At 45.4% G+C, this 21,335-nt stretch overlaps 1 protein-coding gene across 1 annotated transcript in view; it reads left to right on the forward strand.

Annotated features, from left to right (window-relative positions):
• The window catches only part of SLC25A12 (solute carrier family 25 member 12), a 142,542-nt gene that overhangs the window by 36,072 nt on the left and 85,135 nt on the right, over positions 1-21,335 (forward strand). The window contains exons 3-4 of the mRNA XM_083154817.1: positions 9,875-10,017; positions 17,233-17,348. Coding sequence (XP_083010943.1) covers positions 9,875-10,017; positions 17,233-17,348 — 259 coding nt within the window. The remainder of the gene's footprint in view (positions 1-9,874; positions 10,018-17,232; positions 17,349-21,335) is intronic.

A 21,335-nucleotide genomic window follows, 5' to 3' on the forward strand; every position in this document is an offset into this window, starting at 1 on the left:
ATGCAAGTGGAGGAACAAGAGACAGGGGCACTGCACGTCAATACCTTGACTCCTACCTGCAGGAGTTTATATGGCGCAAAACCCTTGGTGCAGAGAACGCTTTCCTGCACATTTTACACACACTAACTCTGGTCCCAATGGCCAACAAACCAGCCGACACATATGTTGACGTAGCTGCGTCAACATCAGCTACATCTGAAGGGAATGCAGAAAGAGAAGAATGACTGTTTTTAGAGTTTCTTGGACTTGTTATATTATTGAACATTGTTCATTGGTTTTCTTCTTTCTTCTTTATTGTTCAATAAAATCCAGTTGCCAGTTAACACATGTAGTCATTACTGTTTCAGATGGATGATATGCCAGGTGTGAATGTTTTCTTTAAACACCCCCACTATCCACGTCAGCCGAAGCGTGGCGAGCGTAGCGGTACAATCCTCCCGACCTGTTCATACCCACACTATCCACGTCGGCGTGGAGTTGATATTATAAAGTGTGGCGAGCGCAGCGGAAAACGAATAAAAAGCGTGGTGAGCACACGCGGAATACATGTGAAGTAATCCGTGTCCCCTCAAGGGCCTCGCTACGCTTGCCATGCTTCGGGCTCGTTTTAAGCGGACCCTCGCGGGGCTCGGTACGCTTGCTACGCTTTGGGCTCAGTGGCTCGCTGCGCTCGCCACACTTTATAATATAAACTCCACGCCGACGTGGATAGTGGGGGTATGGACAGGTCGAGAGGACGCGTAATGCGTCCCCTTGCGGGGCTCACTGCACTCGCCACGCTTCGGGCTGCCGTGGATAGTGGGGGTTTGAAATGGAGGCATTTGCCAGGATTTGACATGGAGCACTGGCAAATGCATCCCTTTTTTGTGCACCAGACGCACGTGAGCCACACCCCCTAACCCTGTCCGGTCTGGGATGCTCGTGCGTTCAACTAACATGGAGCGCCTCTCTGCCGGCGTCTGCCAGATCTGGCGGTTCCCGGCGCTGTATATGAAGCGCGTCCTCCGATGCTGTTCCTGCGTCTGCCAGCGCACCCGACCCTGTGGACGCCGGCAGCTTTACACTGACTATGCTGACTACGCTTGCTACGCTGCCTTACTACGACTACGCTGACTACGTAGTTCAGACTACGCCAACTATGTTGATGTCAGTTGCATCCCATCTTTTTTACTACTATCCACCCATGTCCCTCCATACATATCCTCCTTAATCACCCTAATATTTTACTTTTAATCTTTGGCGCTGTCTTCTAGGAAATATAATGATGTGTTGTACTTTATGTACATACACTTGACGTGTGTGTGTGTGTGTGTATATATGTATGTATGTATGTGTATATGTGTGTATGTATGTATATGTATGTATGTATGTATGTATATGTATGTATATATATATATATATATATATATATATATATATATATATGTGTGAAAAGAGTTTGGTTTGGACTTGAATAGCGACTAATATGCACGTATTTCAAACTGTAGGTAAATACATGTCATGGATCATTGTAGTGATAGCTATTGGGTACACTCATCTGTTCTGAAAAACGATTGTTATAAGGTACAAAACATGAAGTAAAACATTGGTGTGTGGCAGCTCCGTTTTGAAGCAGCGTGACATCACATCCACCCCACTTCCGCCACACATCCGGCGTCCGTGGAGCGATACTGCGCATGTGCGCCCAGTTCAGACGGCGCTGAGGACTCTTTCAGCTTTGTTTCTGTAGGAGAGTGTGCGCGTGCGCATTCAGTCTCAGATGTGGTTTAGTGCGCATGTGCGCTTTCCATACGGTGTTGGATGTCTCTTTGTGATGCTGCAGCGCTGTAGGGGTTGTCATGGAGATGCTGGTACACTTTAGACTTGTATTGCCAGCACGGATAATCATTGCAGATTCTCATACCCTCCAACATGACCCATTCCATTAGGTACAAAATGCTCTGTTCCTGGACTTCCCTGCCAGTGGCAGTTACAGATGTGAGCCTGCAGCACAGTCCAATATTCAAAAAGGGGAGCCACACCAGCTGCCATCCCAAACATCACTGAGAGTTGATGTGACCCCCCCTCTTTGAATATTGGACTGTGCTGTAGGCTCACATCTGTAACTGTCACTGGCAGGGAAGTCCAGGAACAGAGCATTTTGTACCTAATGGGATGGGTCATGTTGGAGGGTATGGATTCTGCTTATGGACAATGTCAGTCCTGAGTTTGCGGAGAGAGTTCAGATCGTTCTGTGTGCACTTGTCAGCATTTATGTGAACAAAAGATAAGGACATATAAGAAAATTAGAGTTTATTCCAGGAGTTAATGCTATATATGTGTGTGTGTGTGTGTGTGTGTGTGTGTAAATAATACATACCCTCCAACATGACCCATTCCATTAGGTACAAAATGCTCTGTTCCTGGACTTCCCTGCCAGTGGCAGTTACAGATGTGAGCCTGCAGCACAGTCCAATATTCAAAAAGGGGAGCCACACCAGCTGCCATCCCAAACATCACTGAGAGTTGATGTGACCCCCCCTCTTTGAATATTGGACTGTGCTGTAGGCTCACATCTGTAACTGTCACTGGCAGGGAAGTCCAGGAACAGAGCATTTTGTACCTAATGGGATGGGTCATGTTGGAGGGTATGGATTCTGCTTATGGACAATGTCAGTCCTGAGTTTGCGGAGAGAGTTCAGATCGTTCTGTGTGCACTTGTCAGCATTTATGTGAACAAAAGATAAGGACATATAAGAAAATTAGAGTTTATTCCAGGAGTTAATGCTATATATGTGTGTGTGTGTGTGTGTGTGTGTGTGTGTGTGTGTGTAAATAATACATACCCTCCAACATGACCCATTCCATTAGGTACAAAATGCTCTGTTCCTGGACTTCCCTGCCAGTGGCAGTTACAGATGTGAGCCTGCAGCACAGTCCAATATTCAAAAAGGGGAGCCACACCAGCTGCCATCCCAAACATCACTGAGAGTTGATGTGACCCCCCCTCTTTGAATATTGGACTGTGCTGTAGGCTCACATCTGTAACTGTCACTGGCAGGGAAGTCCAGGAACAGAGCATTTTGTACCTAATGGGATGGGTCATGTTGGAGGGTATGATAATACAGAATGCGAACTACTCCTCACCTCTGAGGTGAAATACCACCTGTGAACACTAGAGGCCACTAGACGGACCAAATTACTCTTGTGTGCTAAAAGATGTCAGAATAAAGTGAGCATTTTTTGCAGGACACTGATCTGTTTCAAACTTGTTGGATATGGAGAGAGCTGTGACAGAGGTTGGAGGTAGGAGCTTATACGGGGTGGGGAAGAGCGTTTGTGGACTAAAGACTGCCATGGCTTGAAGTGAAAGTACATTGCAGAAACCGTCATTTTGACGGGCTTTTAACTAGCAAAATAATAGTATAAAACCTGAGAAGATAAGTTAGTGTTCCTTCTAGAAACTGGGCAGGGCGGTGCTGTACTGGGGCGGACCAGGCCGCGACATCACGAAAGGGGGCTGGCCCAACCGCCGTCACGAAAGGGGACAGCCTGGCCACACTGAAGTCACTGTCGAGCATCTAAGGTGGCGCTGGGCTTCCCCGTTGTTCAGGCAGCAGGCTGTTTTAGCAGGGCGCTGCTAGAGGGGCAGGGCGCATTTTGCACTTTAAAAATTGGGCAGGGCGCAGTGCCCCGCTAAAACAGCCTGGCATGAACACTATAAGTCACATGTCTTCAACCTGTGGCCCTCCAGATGTTGTAGAACTACATGTCCCAGCATGCCCTGACAGTTTTGGCATGCGCTCATAGGAAAAAATGTGGCAATGCATGTTGGAACATGTAGTTTCACAACATCTGGAGGGCCACAGGTTGAAGACCCATGCTATAAGTAATGGCATCTCTACTGAATGGAAAAGCAGTCTTCTCTTCGTTCATTTTTATTTTTTTTACAGACTGAATATACATTTTTTTATTATTTGCAATAGACATGTGTTAAGGTAAACTTTTTATATGGAGTTAGAGTGCAATAAATGAAAATGTTTATTCTATATACATATTACCTTAATAGTTCTTCATGCCGAGAAAGGATATCTGTGGCAAAGAAAAAGACCGTCTGATAACGGTTGTGTCTCAGTTACGGTAGCTCCAGATTGAAAGGTAACGTGTTTGTATGAGAAATAACATGTAACCGGAGTTTCCCCCTGTGTATTTTGAATTCACTGAAAACAGTCAATCCAAACGTGAAGAGGTTTGCCACCAGCAACCGCCTATTGCAATCACAGGCTTCTATTTCTAGGATCTGACAAAGATTCTGTTTTGAGAAGTGGGAAAGAGACGCTGTCCTTGGAGATATGAATAATTTATACCCAGGTTGTACAGTGAGCTTTATATAAACCAAGAGCAAATTAGGATTGATCAGATTGCAATCCTCAACAATACAAACCAATGACCCCTTGAAACAGAAGTTGTTTGACGTTTAGAATGCAGCACAGAAAATGCTCTATTTCGCTCATGTTTGTCAGTCAGCGAGCCTTGTGACTTGCGTTATCTTTGTGTCAGCAGCCTGGTCTTTAGAACAGAAGGTGCTTTCAAATTGGGGGGAAAAAAAGTTGAGTTTTTTTTCTGTGTGTTTTCAATGCATGAAATGAAATATAGAAGTACAGTATATTTTGTTCTAGTGAAATTCATAGAAAAGATGATCAAAATTCTTAATTTATAAATATAGTACAAATTAGAATTGTACAATTGGCACCGTACCAAGACTTTTGGCTTACCATTCATTTTTATGAATGGTGTTTCTTCCATAGGTGTGCTAATCAGTGAGATTGCTGACCAGTGGTGGCTCGTACCTTTAGGCAGGAGGAGGGCTGCCGCTGGCCGCGATGCAGGCACCCCCCCTGCCAGCGCCTCTCCACCCCGGCGCCGCCTTTACTATGATGACCTCTGTAATGTGCAGCTTGTTATGGGCTACTTCGACCACAGCCTATAGACGGGGGTTCACTACAGTGGCGGATTTTACCTGGTGGGGTTGCAGCCCCGCAGCCCGTAGGTATAAACCGCCACTGCTGCTGACTGGGGGAGATGCATCAAACGTGGAAATAAAAAACCTGATTCAGGCTTGATTTGACTGGGCCGAATTCGTCCCCATTTCTGATGGTGGGGGTCTGCGCATGTGGCGATGCCTGCCCAGGGTGGGTGGCTGATGTCACATGACATCAGCGCCTGCCCTATATTCGTCAATCTGCGGCGGAAATAAAAGTCAGTTTAGACTAGAGAGAAATAATTTGTTCGGCGACCATTGAATGATTTCTCTCCCCTTCGGCCTCATGCGATGGGATGTGTGTTCATACACATCCCCTCGCATGCTAGCGAGGTGGTGCGGAGACGTTATGTTTGGTGTGGCGGCACTGGCCTGTTCTTTAGGCTGCGAGTATTCGCAGCCTAGCGAAAAGGTCTGGATTAGGCTCAAATTACCACCCAATCAGGGCAGTTAGGAGTGTATTGGTTGACACTGTATCTGCATCCACTTTATCTCTCTCCAAGGCTTAAGGCCCCCTACACTAGGGCAATCCACCTACAATTTGGGCTCTTTGATCGCAGCAATCACAGGAAAAGAGCCCAAATTGCATGTGGATGACAGCAGGTCCGATGCGATTCGTGATCCTGTGCGCATTGTACCGGAGCCTCCGAGTCGCACCGGCTGTACATGCAATCTCTTGGCTTGGCAAAAGGATGTGATGTGTCTATATGCGGAGGTCTCAGGGGCTCAAGGGGGATCGTTGTTTATAGCCACCATCTGTACATAGACTCCATAACATACTTGCCTACCCCCTCCTGAATGGCCGGGAGGCTGCCTACAATTGGGTCCGCCTCCCGGCCCTGGGAAAGGTTGGCAAGTGACCCGCCTATTCACCTGACCTCCCGCCCACCACCCCGCATCATTTTAGCCCCTCCACAAATCACAGCATTTGGCTGCACTGTGGGCGTGGCTTAATGACCTCATCATCCGCCCCACCCCCCCAAACTGCATCTCAGTGTTTCCTCTCTGGGCTTCTCCAAGAGAGGAGCACACAAAAGTAGGCAAGCATATAAACTTTCACCACTTTAACGTGCTCCAGGGTTTGATACATCTTCCCAGTAATCTCTATCTTCAATACTGATGGCTACAATGAAGGCAGCCATTTTATGAATATTGTAAGACATAAAGTGCTCCGTGCCTCATTAATGTGTGATTCACTGGAGGAAATTTTCGAATATGTGAGTTGAATTTCACATGAGATGTGGCTATAGCCAACCAATCAGGAAGTACTTATAATTTTTTTTAGCACCTTCTTAAAGATAATAGATAGTATCTGTTTGGTTGCCCATAGCAACATCCCATGTAAAATACAGCTCACATCTTAGTAAATTACCTCCATTGACTGGTGAATATTGGCTTAGAAACACAATGCTGGCTCCTTTGTGTGTAGATGACAGGTATTTTCATGCCATTACTTTGGAATACAAATATTTATATGAACACATTTTACTGTATGTGTTTAAATGAATGGAAGAAGACTTTAATGGCAGTAAATAATCGCTGGTGTCCTGACTTGCCCTGGCATGCTCATGTATGCTAGTGAAAGGAATGTGTTGCGTGTGTCTGGGCACCAGGCCTGAATATTGGCACTGCAAGCAGAATCTCGCTGAGCTCATGCTCCCTTTGTTGAGGCAGAAAGTATAGAGAACGCATAAGTCATTATATCCAAGTTCCTGCCATTCAGAGGTGGTGCTCCCCACCGCAGGAGCAGAACAGGTGCACGCGGTATCAGCACAGGCAGATTGCAGAGCGTGGAGTCATGCTTGCTGGGAACAAAACAAGTTCCGTTCATGACACAGAAATCTGTGACGGCAAACTGTTACATGCTAGCTGTCTCTGATACTTGTGTCACGATTATTTGCAGATTTATGTGAACTCATTACCTGTGCACAGCGGAGGAGACCATTTACTTGAATATTGTGCCCACTTTTTTTTTTTTTTTTTATAGATTTTTTTGATTATTTTATTTAAGTGGTAGACTCTGGGGGGGGGGGGGGAGATATTGGGATAATTGGATTGCCCCACTGTTATTGATCACGGGTAATTGCATACGTCCCAGGTATTCTGTCTCTAGTGAAGAACAATGCCTATTTTAGTTTATTATCCCTTGTACCTGGTCCCAGGTAGGATAAGAAATATTTATATTGCTGTCTTTAATAAATTGTCTTTTGCCCATACCAACCAATCAGCTTCTACCTATAATTTTATAGAATGTACTTCATAAATGTTAGCTAGAAGCATATTGGTTGCAATGGACGACTTCTCCACTCCATTCAATTTACCCCATCATTTAAAAACTTCTCTTTATTTACTAAGATAGAAAAAAATATACCCAGATAGGTAAATCAGGCGCAACTTAACCAAATATCTCTAATTAAAATTCCAGAAATAACTATATCTCAAGTCCACAGCTCAGATTGCTGCTCCCATAGAAAGAATAATAAGTCTTTGCAACAAGATAAATTACAAAAAAGAAAGAGAGCGCACTGTGTTGAACTTTTAATTTATTATTTTACACAATAATTATTAAATTCAGTCAATGCACAATAAAATCAAATCTATACAAATACATACATTTATACAATTAAAAATTAATTATTATTAAACATCCGACTGTAACCACTTAAAGCCTGTGTTTAGATTTTTGTAGATATCGATTAAGCTTCAATTTACTATAAAAAGTTCCCAATTGGATGGTAATAACACAACAGTTCTCTTTGGTTTGATTACAGTTGTAACAACTGTTTTTACTTAGCAACAATGTTCCTGATGGAAAAAAGGAAGCATATTACCGGCTGATGTGGGAGAATGGATGCGGTGGTGATCTTGTTTCCAGGTGTCCGCTACCACCGGTGTTGCTCCGATGGTGTGGGAGCCGGTACCGGGAGCAGACACAATGAATCCGGGTGGAGGCCGGTCTGCTGGCGACCAGCGTGGCTCCGATGTTGAAGGAGCTGGCGCTGGGAGCTGACGCGGCTACAGAATGTTACTCACACCCGGGTGTCCAGGATGGAAGGACGTCTCTCGCCGCACCTTTTGCTGCTATCACAATGGTCATGTGTTAGATTGATTTACTGCCGGACTGACCAAAATCAAACACATGACCATTGTGATAGCGGCAAAGGGTGCGGCGAGAGACGTCCTTCCATCCTGGACGCCCGAGGGTGAGTAACATTCTGTAGCCGTGCCAGCTCCCGGCTCCTTCAAGATCGGGGCCACGCTGGTCGCCAGCAGACCGGCCGCCACCTGGATCCATTGTGTCTGCTCCCAGTACCGGCTCCCGCACAATCGGAGCAACACCGGTGGTAGTGGACACCTGGAAACAAGATCACAGCCGCATCCATTCTCCCACATCTGCCGGTAATATGCTTTCTTTTTTCCATCAGGAACATTGTTGCTAAGTAAAACCTAGATTTCCACTACAGGTGCTGACCATCTCTTACCCTTTCCATGCAAATTCTCAATATGTTTTTGGAAATCACTGGAGGCCTTTTTAGTCTTCTGAAATACTATTCCTGTTTCATGATTGGTCTATGTAGTTTACCTGTCTCTCAGATATTTGCCTTGCACAAGCTTCTGTTTTCTGCCGTTTCCTGGTCTTGACCTCATTTGCCCCAGCTGGATTCTCTTTAGGGATGGACATTGACCATTGATTTTTTTTTATTTTTTTTTTATGTTCCATTGTAAATGCTTTTGCCATGAATGGGGAGGACAAATTTTTAATCTCCCCATTGATGGTACAGAATCTTTGGTACTTATGTAGTATCTGGGCTGCCGATTTTTTGATTTGTATGCCTTAAGTTAAGGCATACAATCAGATGCGATGCGATGCGATATCGCATCGCATCGCATGCGACCATTGGATGCGATGACCCGATTTTTCCATAGGAATCAATGTTAAAATGGACTGAGTCCATTTTAACATGGAATTCAATGGGAAAAAGGGGTCCTTTTCATACCCCTACTATCCAAGTGGGCATGGAGTTGGATATAAACCTGTAGCGAGGCGAGCGAAGCGAGCCCCGCGAGGGGACGGTATTCTGTGTCCCCTTGCGGGGCTCGCTACGCTCGCCACGCTTCGGGCTCGGTGGCTCGCTACGCTCGCCACAGGTTTATGTCCAACTCCATGCCCACTTGGATAGTAGGGGTATGAAAAGGACCCCTTTTTACCATTGAATTCCATGTTAAAATGGACTCAGTCCATTTTAACATTGATTCCTATGGAAAAATCGGGTCATCGCATCCGATGGTCGCATGCAATGCGATGTACCCGATTTAGAAATCGGCAGCCCAGATACTACATAAGTACGGAATCTTTATATCTTTTCCATTTCTGTAAGTGTCGGGACATGGAGAAAAGCTCTGCCCCAACATCCTCAAAGCCCGGTCCAAGGCTTGGATTGGCCTGCAGCCCCTTAAAATAGAACAGCAGGGATCACCATGATTTTTTTTAATTGCTGCTACAACATTTGACATTTTGGACACTGACAACTGTTATTGTATTTGAAAGTCTAAATAAAGTTCATAAAAAAAAAAAAAAGAGTGCACTATTGTCAAATGTGTACAACGTGAGATACGGGCAAGGCCGTCCCACAGTGCATGAGACATACCCTATGAGGAAGCCCGGTCTCTGCAGCAAAGTATCCCTAAGAAATCATATGAAAATGTTGGTGACTACATTAATAAATATTCATAAGTATTTCTCTACAATTCCTTTTTTAATACTTTTACTGATCTCTGTATTGGCTGCAATAAATTCTGTGTGTTCTGCGCTTCCTTATGCTGATCTGTGCTCTGCCTTCCTCTCTCTCCCAGTACGCCAGCGTTGAGCAGGATGGGGAACGTTACATGACTCCGTCTGACTTTGTGCAGAAATACCTTGGACTGCACAATGATTCATACTTCAATCCCAAGGCTGTGGAGCTGCTAGGAGGAGTCGCCGACACGACCAAAGATGGGTGAGATTAATATCATCATTACATTTTTTTTTTTTTATTGAAGCTTTGTAACACTACTGTATAAGAGAATATATACAATGCAGCGTATATTAGAATGATATTACAATAACAATTTATTTTAGGGTAGACCTAAGCATTAACCCTTTGAGTGCCAACGTTGCTGTGAGAGGTGATCAAAATATCCGCTAAAAATGCCAGGGCCGTAGTCGAGGAATAGGAATCCCTTTAGTTATTGTCGAAAAATGATCCGAAGTCAATTAATTGAAGATTAGTTAAATAAAAAAACACACACACAAAAAAAAAAAAACACAACCCAGTCGCTGTCATTTTTAGTGGATATTTTGCACATCTCTCACAGCAACTTTGGCACTCAAAGGGTACAACCAGTGCTATTTTTCAGCAGGAACCAGCAGGAACTCAGTTCCTGAACCTCTAATTAAATATGACATCATCAGGAACTAAAAATGTACTTTCCATAAGATAAGTTTTAAAGTCACCCGTGAGTGCCTTTGTTTCTAAATACAATCTATACATCTATCTTTCCCTCCCTCTCTTTATTATATATATTATTTTTTATTTAATTGATCCACCCCCAGACCTGGAGTTCCTGGACCTATTTTTCCAGAAAAATAGTACTGGGTACAACTATAACCATACTAGGTAATACAGGATGAGGCAATTTTTTTTTTTTAAACAGTGACACCAATTGAAGGAACGTTGTATTCTATGCACTTTTATATTATGTACTAAAATTGTTAATGGAATTTATTATGGCCTTTTTCCCCCCGTAATCTTAAAAAAAAAAAACAATTCTCACCCTTTTTAACTGCAGCTCACAATTATAACAGAATATCTGGGTCATTATCTAATCTAGGCTACACACCAGAATGATCATGTTCGTGAGCAGATCGTGAGACGGCCATACGATGGTAGCACGATCTGCTGGAGCACATGATCTGCTGACGATCTGCATCCGATCCGATTCCGATATGTACCCAGTTGACTGTAGCAGGTAGGATCTGCTAAATGACCAAACGACCCACGGGGACGCGCATCGGATTGGATTCGGGTCTAAAACATGCCAAAACATGCCCAATTTACATACAATAGGTCGAGATTGAGGCCAAATCGTTCTGGTGTGTACCCAGCATAAATTGAATGTATTGATGTACATTTCCCTTGTCATTATTTAATTTGGTTTCCAGCTACGTAGCCTACCAAAGTAATTCTGATCTATCTGTGAATATGATCAATGATGGGACTGATAAATGGATCCGCGATTGCAAATTTGCTTTGCACTAGTGGCTAGTTATAGTGTTTTCCTTCCTCGATGAGAATATATTCTGTACCTAATAGTGTTCATTCCACCGCTTACCTCCTAAGATGCAGCTAACAGTCATGTCCCTGTCTAAGACCCCCCCCCCCCCCCCCCCCGAATCACAGCCCAGGAATGTCCTTCAAAATGGCATGGGTCATTGGGCATTTGCGTCGTTTGTTTTAATTGTGCCCACCTCTGAATCACCCACTTAAGGGTAAGATTGGACCCAACTGTCCAATCTTGGCTGGTCGTGCGATGGATTGTGTTCACATGATTGCACGATGCCCACTCCCACGGGTCGTGAGGTCGGCCCACAGATGAGACGTGCTGCACGCCTCATCCATCGGCTCTCATTATGGTCGAAAGAGTGGTCGTAAGTGCTAGTCGTATGCAGGTTGTTCTGATGTATGGACGGATTTAGTCAGATTTTGAGTATTAATGTATGTTAAGGGCTTCTATACCCAGGGCCATCTTAACCACTGCCCAGGGCCCCACAACTAGGGGCCTTCAAGCAGGGGTGGGGTAGTGGTCACACTATCAGAGCGGAGAGGCAGCCTCTCAGCCAGCAGACAGAAAGCGTGCTGATTGGTGAATGATTGGAGATATCCACCAATCAATGCTGACAGCCTTTCTCTGTATGGAAACCTGTGGAGAGACAGCAACAGACTTTTTATTTGGTTCCCCTGAATAAGTGAGTAGGGGCCCCACGGCATTGCTTTGCCCAGGGCCTACTGTACTCTTAAGACATTCCTCTCTATACTTTTTATGAATGCTGATAAAATGCATCTGAAACTATTCCTAAATTCATTTGGAATTACAACAAATATGCAGAGACCTCATGCAGATCTTCATAAAAAAATAATTCTAGGCTACAGGTATAACATAATCTGTACATTGTCATGGATTAAAATATCTGATTCTCACTGTATTGTTGCAATCAGAGGTGTAGCGAGGGCGGTGCCGGTGGAACACAAGCTCCAGGAGCCGGAAGCTATCATGGCGCCTGAGCCGTGCCGGCATCGCCATCTAGCCCACTCAAGTGCCCAACTCAGTAGGTCTCCCCCGCCAGCACCCCACTGTGTCCAGGAGACGTGGTGCTATTTAAAATTCACGTCTCCCGCTGGACCGCTAGCCAATCAACTGGTGGCTGCTGGACCGCGAGCGCCTATTGGCTAGCGCAGTCCAGCGGGAGATGTGACTTTTAAATAGCAGCATCGTGCACAGCGGGGAGCCGGGAGCGGGCAGGCCCGGCAACAGGGGGGAGGGGGTGCAAGGATTGCACCACTGCTGCTTTGCTGGCTGTGGGTGGGGTGGGGGTGCCACTACACACTGCCCTGGACAGCTGGGGGGGCTCCACACTACTCCTCACTCCGCACTATCACTCCCACCCTCACTCCCACCCTCCCTCCTCTGCACTATCACTCCCACCCTCCCTCCCTGCTGTGCACTCACTCCCACCCTCCCTCCCTGCTGTGCACTCACTCCCACCCTCCCTCCCTGCTTTTCACTATCACTCCCACCCTCCCTCCCTGCTTTTCACTATCACTCCCACCCTCCCTCCCTGCTTTTCACTATCACTCCCACCCTCCCTCCCTGCTTTTCACTATCACTCCCACCCTCCCTCCCTGCTTTTCACTATCACTCCCACCCTCCCTCCCTTCTTTGCACTATCACTCCCACCCTCCCTCCCTGCTCTGCACTATCACTCCCACCCTCCCTGCTCTGCACTATCACTCCCACCCTCCCTCCCTGCTCTGCACTATCACTCCCACCCTCCCTCCCTGCTCTGCACTATTACTCCCACCCTCCTTCCCTGCTCTGCACTATCAATTACTCACACCTTCCCTCCCTGCGAGCAATTTCAGTCCCCCTTGGCATTGAGCATGAAGCCCCTTGGCATTGAGCATGAAGCCCCTTGGCATTGAGCATGAAGCCCCTGGCATTGAGCATGAAGCCCCTGGCATTGAGCATGAAGCCCCTGGCATTGAGCATGAAGCCCCTGGCATTGAGCATGAAGCCCCTGGCATTGAGCATGAAGCCCCTGGCATTGAGCATGAAGCCCCTGGCATTGAGCATGAAGCCCCTGGCATTGAGCATGAAGCCCCTGGCATTGAGCATGAAGCCCCTGGCATCGAGAATGTAGGTAAGTGACACTTATGTGTTAAATGTGTAATTGGCATTATGGTTTGTTAAATAGTATGCGATGGGAATTGCGGTGTGTTAGTATGCGATGGGCATTACGGTGTGTTATATTGTATGTAAAAGGCATCATGTGTGGCCTTATGTGTAATTGGCATTATGGCTGTATGTAAAAGGCATCATGTGTGGCCTTATGTGTAATTGGCATTATGGCTGTATGTAAAAGGCATCATGTGTGGCCTTATGTGTAATTGGCATTATGGCTGTGGCTTTAAGTGTAATTGGTATTACAAAGTTTGAAAAATGTGCAATGGGCATTACGCTGCGTGGTATAATGTTGGGCCGTGCCCACTTTTCACTGCGCAGGAGCCTCACCTACTACAAATTGGGGGGGCGCGAAACATGCCCTTGCTCCGGGCGCCATGGCACCTAGCTACACCACTGGTTGCAATAGGTCATTGCTATATAACGTATCGGTATAATATTGTAAAGTCTGTGTGGGGTTCCAAATGGGTATATTTGGCGCAATTTGAGGATAGGTGCATCATAGCATTTGTGTTTAAAACTAAAAAATATCTGTGGCATTAGTGGCAAGCAGATGTATTTGTGAACTGTTGGTAACAATCTGTAACTTATTACATATAACAATAGAAGCCGCACACGCACCTAGTGGTCCTGACTCCAACAGCTACTGTAGTAGGTGTATTGATTAGTGGCTTGCTGATCGCTCCTGTGTAATAGTATATTCCTCAATACTCGTAACTTTTCCTGTCTCGGTATTTCCTTTATTCTTTCCTCTGCAGACACACATATTTGGGCTGTGAGAATTGAGATATTATTACTGTAATTATGTTTCCCTCATGAGACCATATGTTTGACAGATGAGTACTTGATAAATGCTTCATAATGTAATTTGCTATTGAAAAAATATCCCCTAAAAATGCCAGCGTCGCTCCCATTTGTTAAATATTTTTTTTTTTTTTTTAAATGTAAAAATACATTATATTTCCTATATGAGGTAACATTACAGGTCATTATGATGAATAAAAACGTTTGCTTGGCAATTTTCACACCTATTTTGTCAAATTCCCTTTGCACTCAAAGGGTTAAGTCATGTTTTGTTTCTGTAGATATATCTATTTTCTCTGGGAGTCCCAACACAAGCCTTGGTACTTGTTTCCTAGCACGGCGCCCATCGCATACCGTACTTAGTGGTGTGCGATGCGATATTCCCATTAAATGAACATGAGTGCTTGTACAATGTAATATCGCATGCCAGCAATTGGCATGCGATGCGATTTTTAATTGTAGAAGCACACTGATGGGTGCTTACAATGTTAAATGCACCCCCATTGCCACCCCCACTATCAACGCCAACCCAAAGCGTGGCGAGCGGCGGCGGTACGCGTCCTCCGACCGTTTCATACCCCCACTATCCACGTCGGCGTGGAGTAGATTTTAGATCGTGTGGTGAGCGCACCGAGCCCAAAGCGTGGCGAGCGGACGCGAAATATGAGCCCGAAGCGTTGGCGAGCGAACGCGGAATACATGTAAAGTAATCAGTGTCCCCTCAGACTCGGTGGCTCGCTGCCCCCATACCTTTTTTTATTATCTGATATTGAGGTTTTTTTTTTTTTTTTTAATAGTGCAGGGGTTCCCCACCTTTTTTCTCTTCTGTACCCCTTGATTGGGCTTTTTTACGAGTGTAGTGGAAGTGAGCATATGCGTGTCCTTATATTAAGGAGTAGAGTAGTGTGTGGACAGGAATCTGGTCCTCTGTGTCTGGCCGCTGGCTATATACTGTCTCCGGGGTTCCAGCTAACGCCTGTAGGATTAATGCCGCTGCTTCCTCAAACCGTGTCAGTGCAGGGCAAATGATCGCTGATGTCTGAGGGCAGCATGGGTATCTCCCAGTGGATTGCTGGTCAGACAAAAGCACAAGGGCCTTTATTCGCAGTACAACTTTGTTTGGAAAATGGGCAAAACCATGTGCACTGCAGGTGGGGCAGATGTAACATGTGCAGAGAGAGTTAGATTTGTGGGAGTTATTTTGTTTCTGTGCAGGGTAAATACTGGCTGCGTTATTTTTACACGGCAATTTTGATTTCAGTTTCAACACACCCCAACCAAAGCAGGAACTGAGGCCCTTATTCTAGTTCACTCTTTCTGACAAAATATTTCTTAGATGGACAAAACCATGAGCACTGCAGGTCAGGCAGGTGTAAAACCCCACCCAAATCTAATTATCTCTGCACAAGTAACACCTGCCTCGCCTGCAGTGCACATGGTTTTGTCCATCTAATATATTTTGTCAGAAAGAGTGAACTAGAATAAGGGCCTCAGTACCAGCTGGAGCCTACTGAAAAATAGCCTTGCTTAATACCATATCATAAAGGCAGTCCGTCTTTGTGTCTGTGTCTTTAGCAAGGCCTCCTCGTAAATAATGGCGCCACGATGGCGGTTATAGTGTGAGACCTCTCCCAAGTGCTGGTCTGGAATCAAAACTGCTGTGGGCTCAGCACGTTTCGGTGTAACATGCACCTTCCTCCAGCTCCTGAGGAAAGGTGTATGTTACTCCAAAACCTACTGGTATATTTTTGGAAACCGGATTGCCCTGAGGAAACCCATGCAAGCACGGGGAGAATATACAATCTCTGCACAGTTAAGACCGTGGTGGGAACCTCTGCGCTGTGAGGCAGTAATGCTAAGCCACTCAACAGACCAAATATCTCCTTTGTGTGCTAAAAGATGCTATAACAGAAAGTGAAAGAAATTTTTGCAGGGACACTGATCGGTTTCAAACTTGCTGGATATAGAGGGAAAGAAGCTGTAATGAGACATTGGAGGTAGGGGCAGATAGGGACTGGGGCTGGGGTGGAAAATTACATCTGTCACAGTTCAAAGTGAAAGTACACTGCAGGAGCCGTCATTTTCATAGACTTTTGACTAGTTGCCACATAAAGGAGATGTGCTTGGGTAGCCATATATGGTTCTTATTATTTGTGAAAAATGTTTATGTGCTGTTATTGTTATCTTCAGCTGCTTTTTCTTTTCTTTTTTTTACATTACTGTGTGTTAGCATCTGGCTGCTGTTATCAGTTTTATGAATAGAATTCAGCATCATTAACCGTTTTTCTTCTTGTTGTCTGAATCCATAGGACTTGAATGCATACATGTTTACAACCTTTCAGACAACAATAGCTGGTTTATGAAAAGAACTGACAAACTATGACTTTTTTTTTTTTTTTTTTTTAGTTAATTGTCTTTTAAAATGAATCTTCCTTGCAAAACGTAGCCCAGTTCCATGGATGTTTTCAGCATCCGTCCATACTTTCATATACTGTAGATTACATATTTCTAGGAGCGACACCTCCAATCATTCCACACTTTCAAAGCGCGGTCACAAAGCCATCAATGTTTCAGGTTGCAATCCGCGCCATCAGTTAGGGCAGCCGGCATAATGTAAGCGGAAATAGGCATACCGTGTTACCTGAGCAGTACATTAGCCTTTCAGCCCCTCTGCTTCCCCCTGCCCGCAACTCAATCGGCTTAAATCTCCATCAACACATGCAGGGTTTGACACAAGATAACACACTACAGTATGCATTAAGTAAAATGTGAACAAGTGCAGAGATGGCCGGCCAGATAATAACACAGTAAATGTTTACAGAATGTACCGTTTTGTTAACTCGAGACCTCTGCTTGTCTATGTGATCTCTCATGTCTCTGGCAAAGTGTATTTGTTTTGTTATCCGCAGGTTGATCTCCTTCCAAGAGTTTCTGGCATTCGAGTCCGTGCTGTGTGCCCCTGATGCGATGTTCATTGTGGCTTATCAGTTATTTGATAAGAGCGGCTCTGCGGAGGTAACATTCGGTAAGTATCGTACAACGGTTTGGTAATAATGCAGAACGTGGTTTTTTAGATCTATTAAGAAAAATAGATTTTATTTTGGAAAGAATATAGGGCCTGATTTCAGGTTGATTCATACAAATGCGATGTTGCTGCTCTGCACACGCATATATATCAATATTCACATGCGCAGGGCCGCTGTGTGAACATATTCGGCCTGCATCACATGCACCATGCACCAAGGCATTTGTACAGGGAGGGAGGGGGGCGGCTGGCGAGGGACAATGACCTGGAGCATCGTTTTAAGGGCATCCCTATGAAAACTCTGGTCGTTCCCTTCAGGCAGATGCCTGTTTGGGGCTGGCGGGTGACTTCAGAGGACGTTAGCCGCCTGCCCTGTCCTTGTCCAGTCATTCATAAAAAAGGTACTTGTTTCCTAGCACGGCGCCCAGACTTTGTACGTACGGCACCGCAAGGAAATCGTATTGTATGTAATGCAATTTGATACGATTTTTTTTTTGTGATATGTCTAACGCACCCCCCACTATCCACGCCACCCCGAAGTGTGGTGAGTGGCGGCGGAACGCGTCCTCCGACTTTTTCATTACCCCACTATCCACGTCGGCGTGGAGTTGATTTTATATAGTGTGGCGAGCTACCGAGCCCAAAGCGTGGCGAGCGGACGCGGATTACTTTACATGGATTCCGCGTCCCCTCCTAAAATCAACTCCACGCCGACGTGAATAGTGGGGTAATGAAAAAGTCGGAGGACGCGTTCTGCTGCCCCTCGCGGGACTCGCTGCGCTCGCCACGCTTCAGGGTGGCGTGGATAGTGTGGGGGGGGCATCCTATTAAAAGATATTATGCGATAAAAAATCACATCGCATCTCATGCCACTAATGGCATGCGATGCGGTTTCCTTACCCTGAATAGCCCTCTACGTAAATTGAGTAGTGGGCGCCGTGCTAGGGAACAAGTACCAAAAAAAGTCAGCATTGACTATTTGTGAATGGGCTAATTATCTGACCATCGAATTATTTTTTTTTGTTACCCTCCTGTACATGCGAATGGATGTGTGAGTGTACACATCAGTTTGCATGCAGCTGGGAAAGGGGGGTGAGTGTACTCACCCAGCGGGTGGCATGTAACAGCTTGGTACGGAGTGAATGTACGCTGCTTATCGAGCCAATGTGAATCAGGCCCATTGTTTTGTTGTTTGTGTTTGGTATGCTGACTCTCATGCCCCTTTCCCACTGCAGCCTTAAAACGGTATATTGCCGATTTTTGAGGGCAAAATACAGTTTAAGGCTGCAGTGGGAAAGCGCCAGAGTTGAAATACCGTTTAAAGTTAAACGGTATTTCAACCCGTTTTCAAAGCAGTGTTTTAAACGGTAATCTACCATTTAAGAGGCAATGGGAATGCATCTTAAAAGGTATTCTTAATGTAAACAGGCTACAATTCAAGCGATTAGTTGTTGCCTGTGTTGTGACACTCCCCACAACCCTGAAAAGCCCATTAAAGTCACAGGCACTCATTTGTGCTGTAAAAACGTTTTGAAGAGCTAAAACGTTTTACCTGCAATGGGAATGGTACTTAAATGGCATTTAAAACTGTAATCTGCTGCAGTGGGAATGCTAAATACCGTTTAAGATTACCTGTAACTTAAAACGGGTCTGCAGTGGGAAAGCAGCATCATTTTGTTAGTTGAAGAACCAGTGCGGGTAAATTGTTTACTTGCGTTCAGTGGAAGCCGAAGACAATGGGATTCTTCTGCTCCTACCAGGAGCAGTGTGTGTAACGGACTGGGTGCTGTGTAATAATATAGAGCCGGATGAAAACCACCCATAGGCTCATCACCGTCAACCCAATGATTTCCCTCAGGCAGTGCCACTTTCCATTCCACCTGGTTCCTATGTGCTAAATTGATGTGTCCGTGTCAAAGCATCCTACGGTGCCCTGGTGTGGAGTCATCGTACATACACCTAAAGATTTATTCCAATCTGACTGGTTGGACCAAAAATCTGGTAATTACCGACTGACAGTTTTTGTCAGTTTTCCAGCATTTCAAAGGAAATGGACAGCTGTCATTGGCTCTCATAAATTACCAGATTTTTGTTCTAACCAGCCAGATCAGACCATACATATTTAGGGGTGTGGCCAGATTAATCCTTGAAATGTGTTAAGTCATAAAGTACCAGCCAATCAGCTCCTAACTGCCATGATACAGGCAGTGGGGGAGATGTATTATACCTGCACCTATTGTGTGGGTATAACACTTCCCGCTATGCCTCTTTACCTAGGCAAAGCTGCAACACTGAAATGTATTAACCTCCCGGATCCCAAAGTGGGGGAGTGAAAACACCTCCACCTCCATCCGGTAATCGCTGACCAGCTCCCCACAATGCATCAGTTTAGCACCGATGTGCAGTGTCTTTCCTCCCAGCCGGCTCACTGGCCATGTGCACTTCTATGCAGCCCAAAGCCCATGTTCCTGCTGTGGTTATCAGCACACATAATGGAGCTGATGCCACTTCTCCCCCAATACTTCTTACATCTACCCCTGTGTTTGAAAAAGGACAGGATCTGGTTGGTTGGTAATTTATCACTCTTCACTTTATCACTTTTCAAGGCTAGGCACATCTCCTCCCCCCTAAGACCGATAATAGTGACCCAAGCATTTGAATGCAACAGTATTGAACAGAAAGGAGCCAATTGGAGCACAATTATATGGTTACAATAGCGTGTAGTCTTACGGCCTGGCTCAGAACATGCTATTTTAGACCTATTGGGGCTTATATCCAATTGGACGTAGCCGCAGTTTTCTTTCATCCCTGCAAATAGGTTTTGATTACTTACTGCTATTCATGCATAATGAAAATGTTCTATCTGCCTCTGTTTTAACTGTGATTCCGACTCCTTGCGCTTAGAGTGGCCATGGAGGGTTCCGTCACGGTTTGTTGTATGTGCCTGTTAGGAGGTGGATCACTTGCGGGTTCTCCACTCCTACATCAGAATGTGAACTGAAGGGCATAATGAGTGGTGGACACTAATTTGAGTTTTGGTCCCGACCACCAAATACTCGAGTGTATTTACTACCAGTGTCTCTTGGAGTAAAACCGGCACATTTTCACCCCTGGCCAAGACCCATACCCCATTGTCTAAGCCAGGTATGTCAAAAGTATGGCCCTCCAGCTGTTGCAAAACTACAAGTCCCATCATGCCTTGCCCCAATTTTGCTATTCCGGAATACTAAAACTATGGCTAGGCATGCTGGGATGTGTAGATGTGTAGCTGGAGGGCCACAGTTTGGACATGCTTGGTCTAAGCCAGGGGTGTCAAACTCAAATTCATCGGGGGCCGCATCAGCAGTTTGGTCACCCTCAAAGGGCCGCTGTATAATAATAATGCAATGACACCACAGGCTGCTCCCGCTGTATAATAATAATGCAATGACACCACAGGCTGCTCCCGCTGTATAATAATAATGCAATGACAGCACAGGCTGCTCCCGCTGTATAATATAACAATAGTACTGCCATGACACAAATTATTATACAGGGGGAGCAGCCTGTGGTGTCATTGCATTATTATTATACAGAGGGAGCAGCCTGTGGTGTCATGGCATTAGTTTTATATTATACAGGGGGAGCAGCCTGTGGTGTCATGGCATTATTATTATACAGGGGGAGCAGCCTGTGGTGTCATGGCATAATGCCATGACACCACAAGCTGCTCCCCCTGTACAATAATAATGACACCACAGGCTGCTCCCCCTGTATAATATAAAAGTAATGCCATGACACCACCACCAGATATATTGTTTTTTTATGTAACTTACTGTATTTTATCCCTCAGGCTCCTTTACTGCTGCTGCTGCTGCGGCTCCAGTAATTTCAATTCCACTCTCTGCGCCGCGGCATGTCCTGCTGCGGCCCCCCGACTCGGCCTTCCTTCCTTCCTCTCTGCAGCAGCGTGGGTGGGAGGCGTCATTGTCATGACGTCCCCACCCA

This window comes from Crinia signifera, chromosome 7 (assembly GCF_055691185.1).
Source record: "Crinia signifera chromosome 7, ASM5569118v1, whole genome shotgun sequence".
In the NCBI taxonomy this organism is placed as follows: Eukaryota; Metazoa; Chordata; class Amphibia; order Anura; family Myobatrachidae; genus Crinia; species Crinia signifera.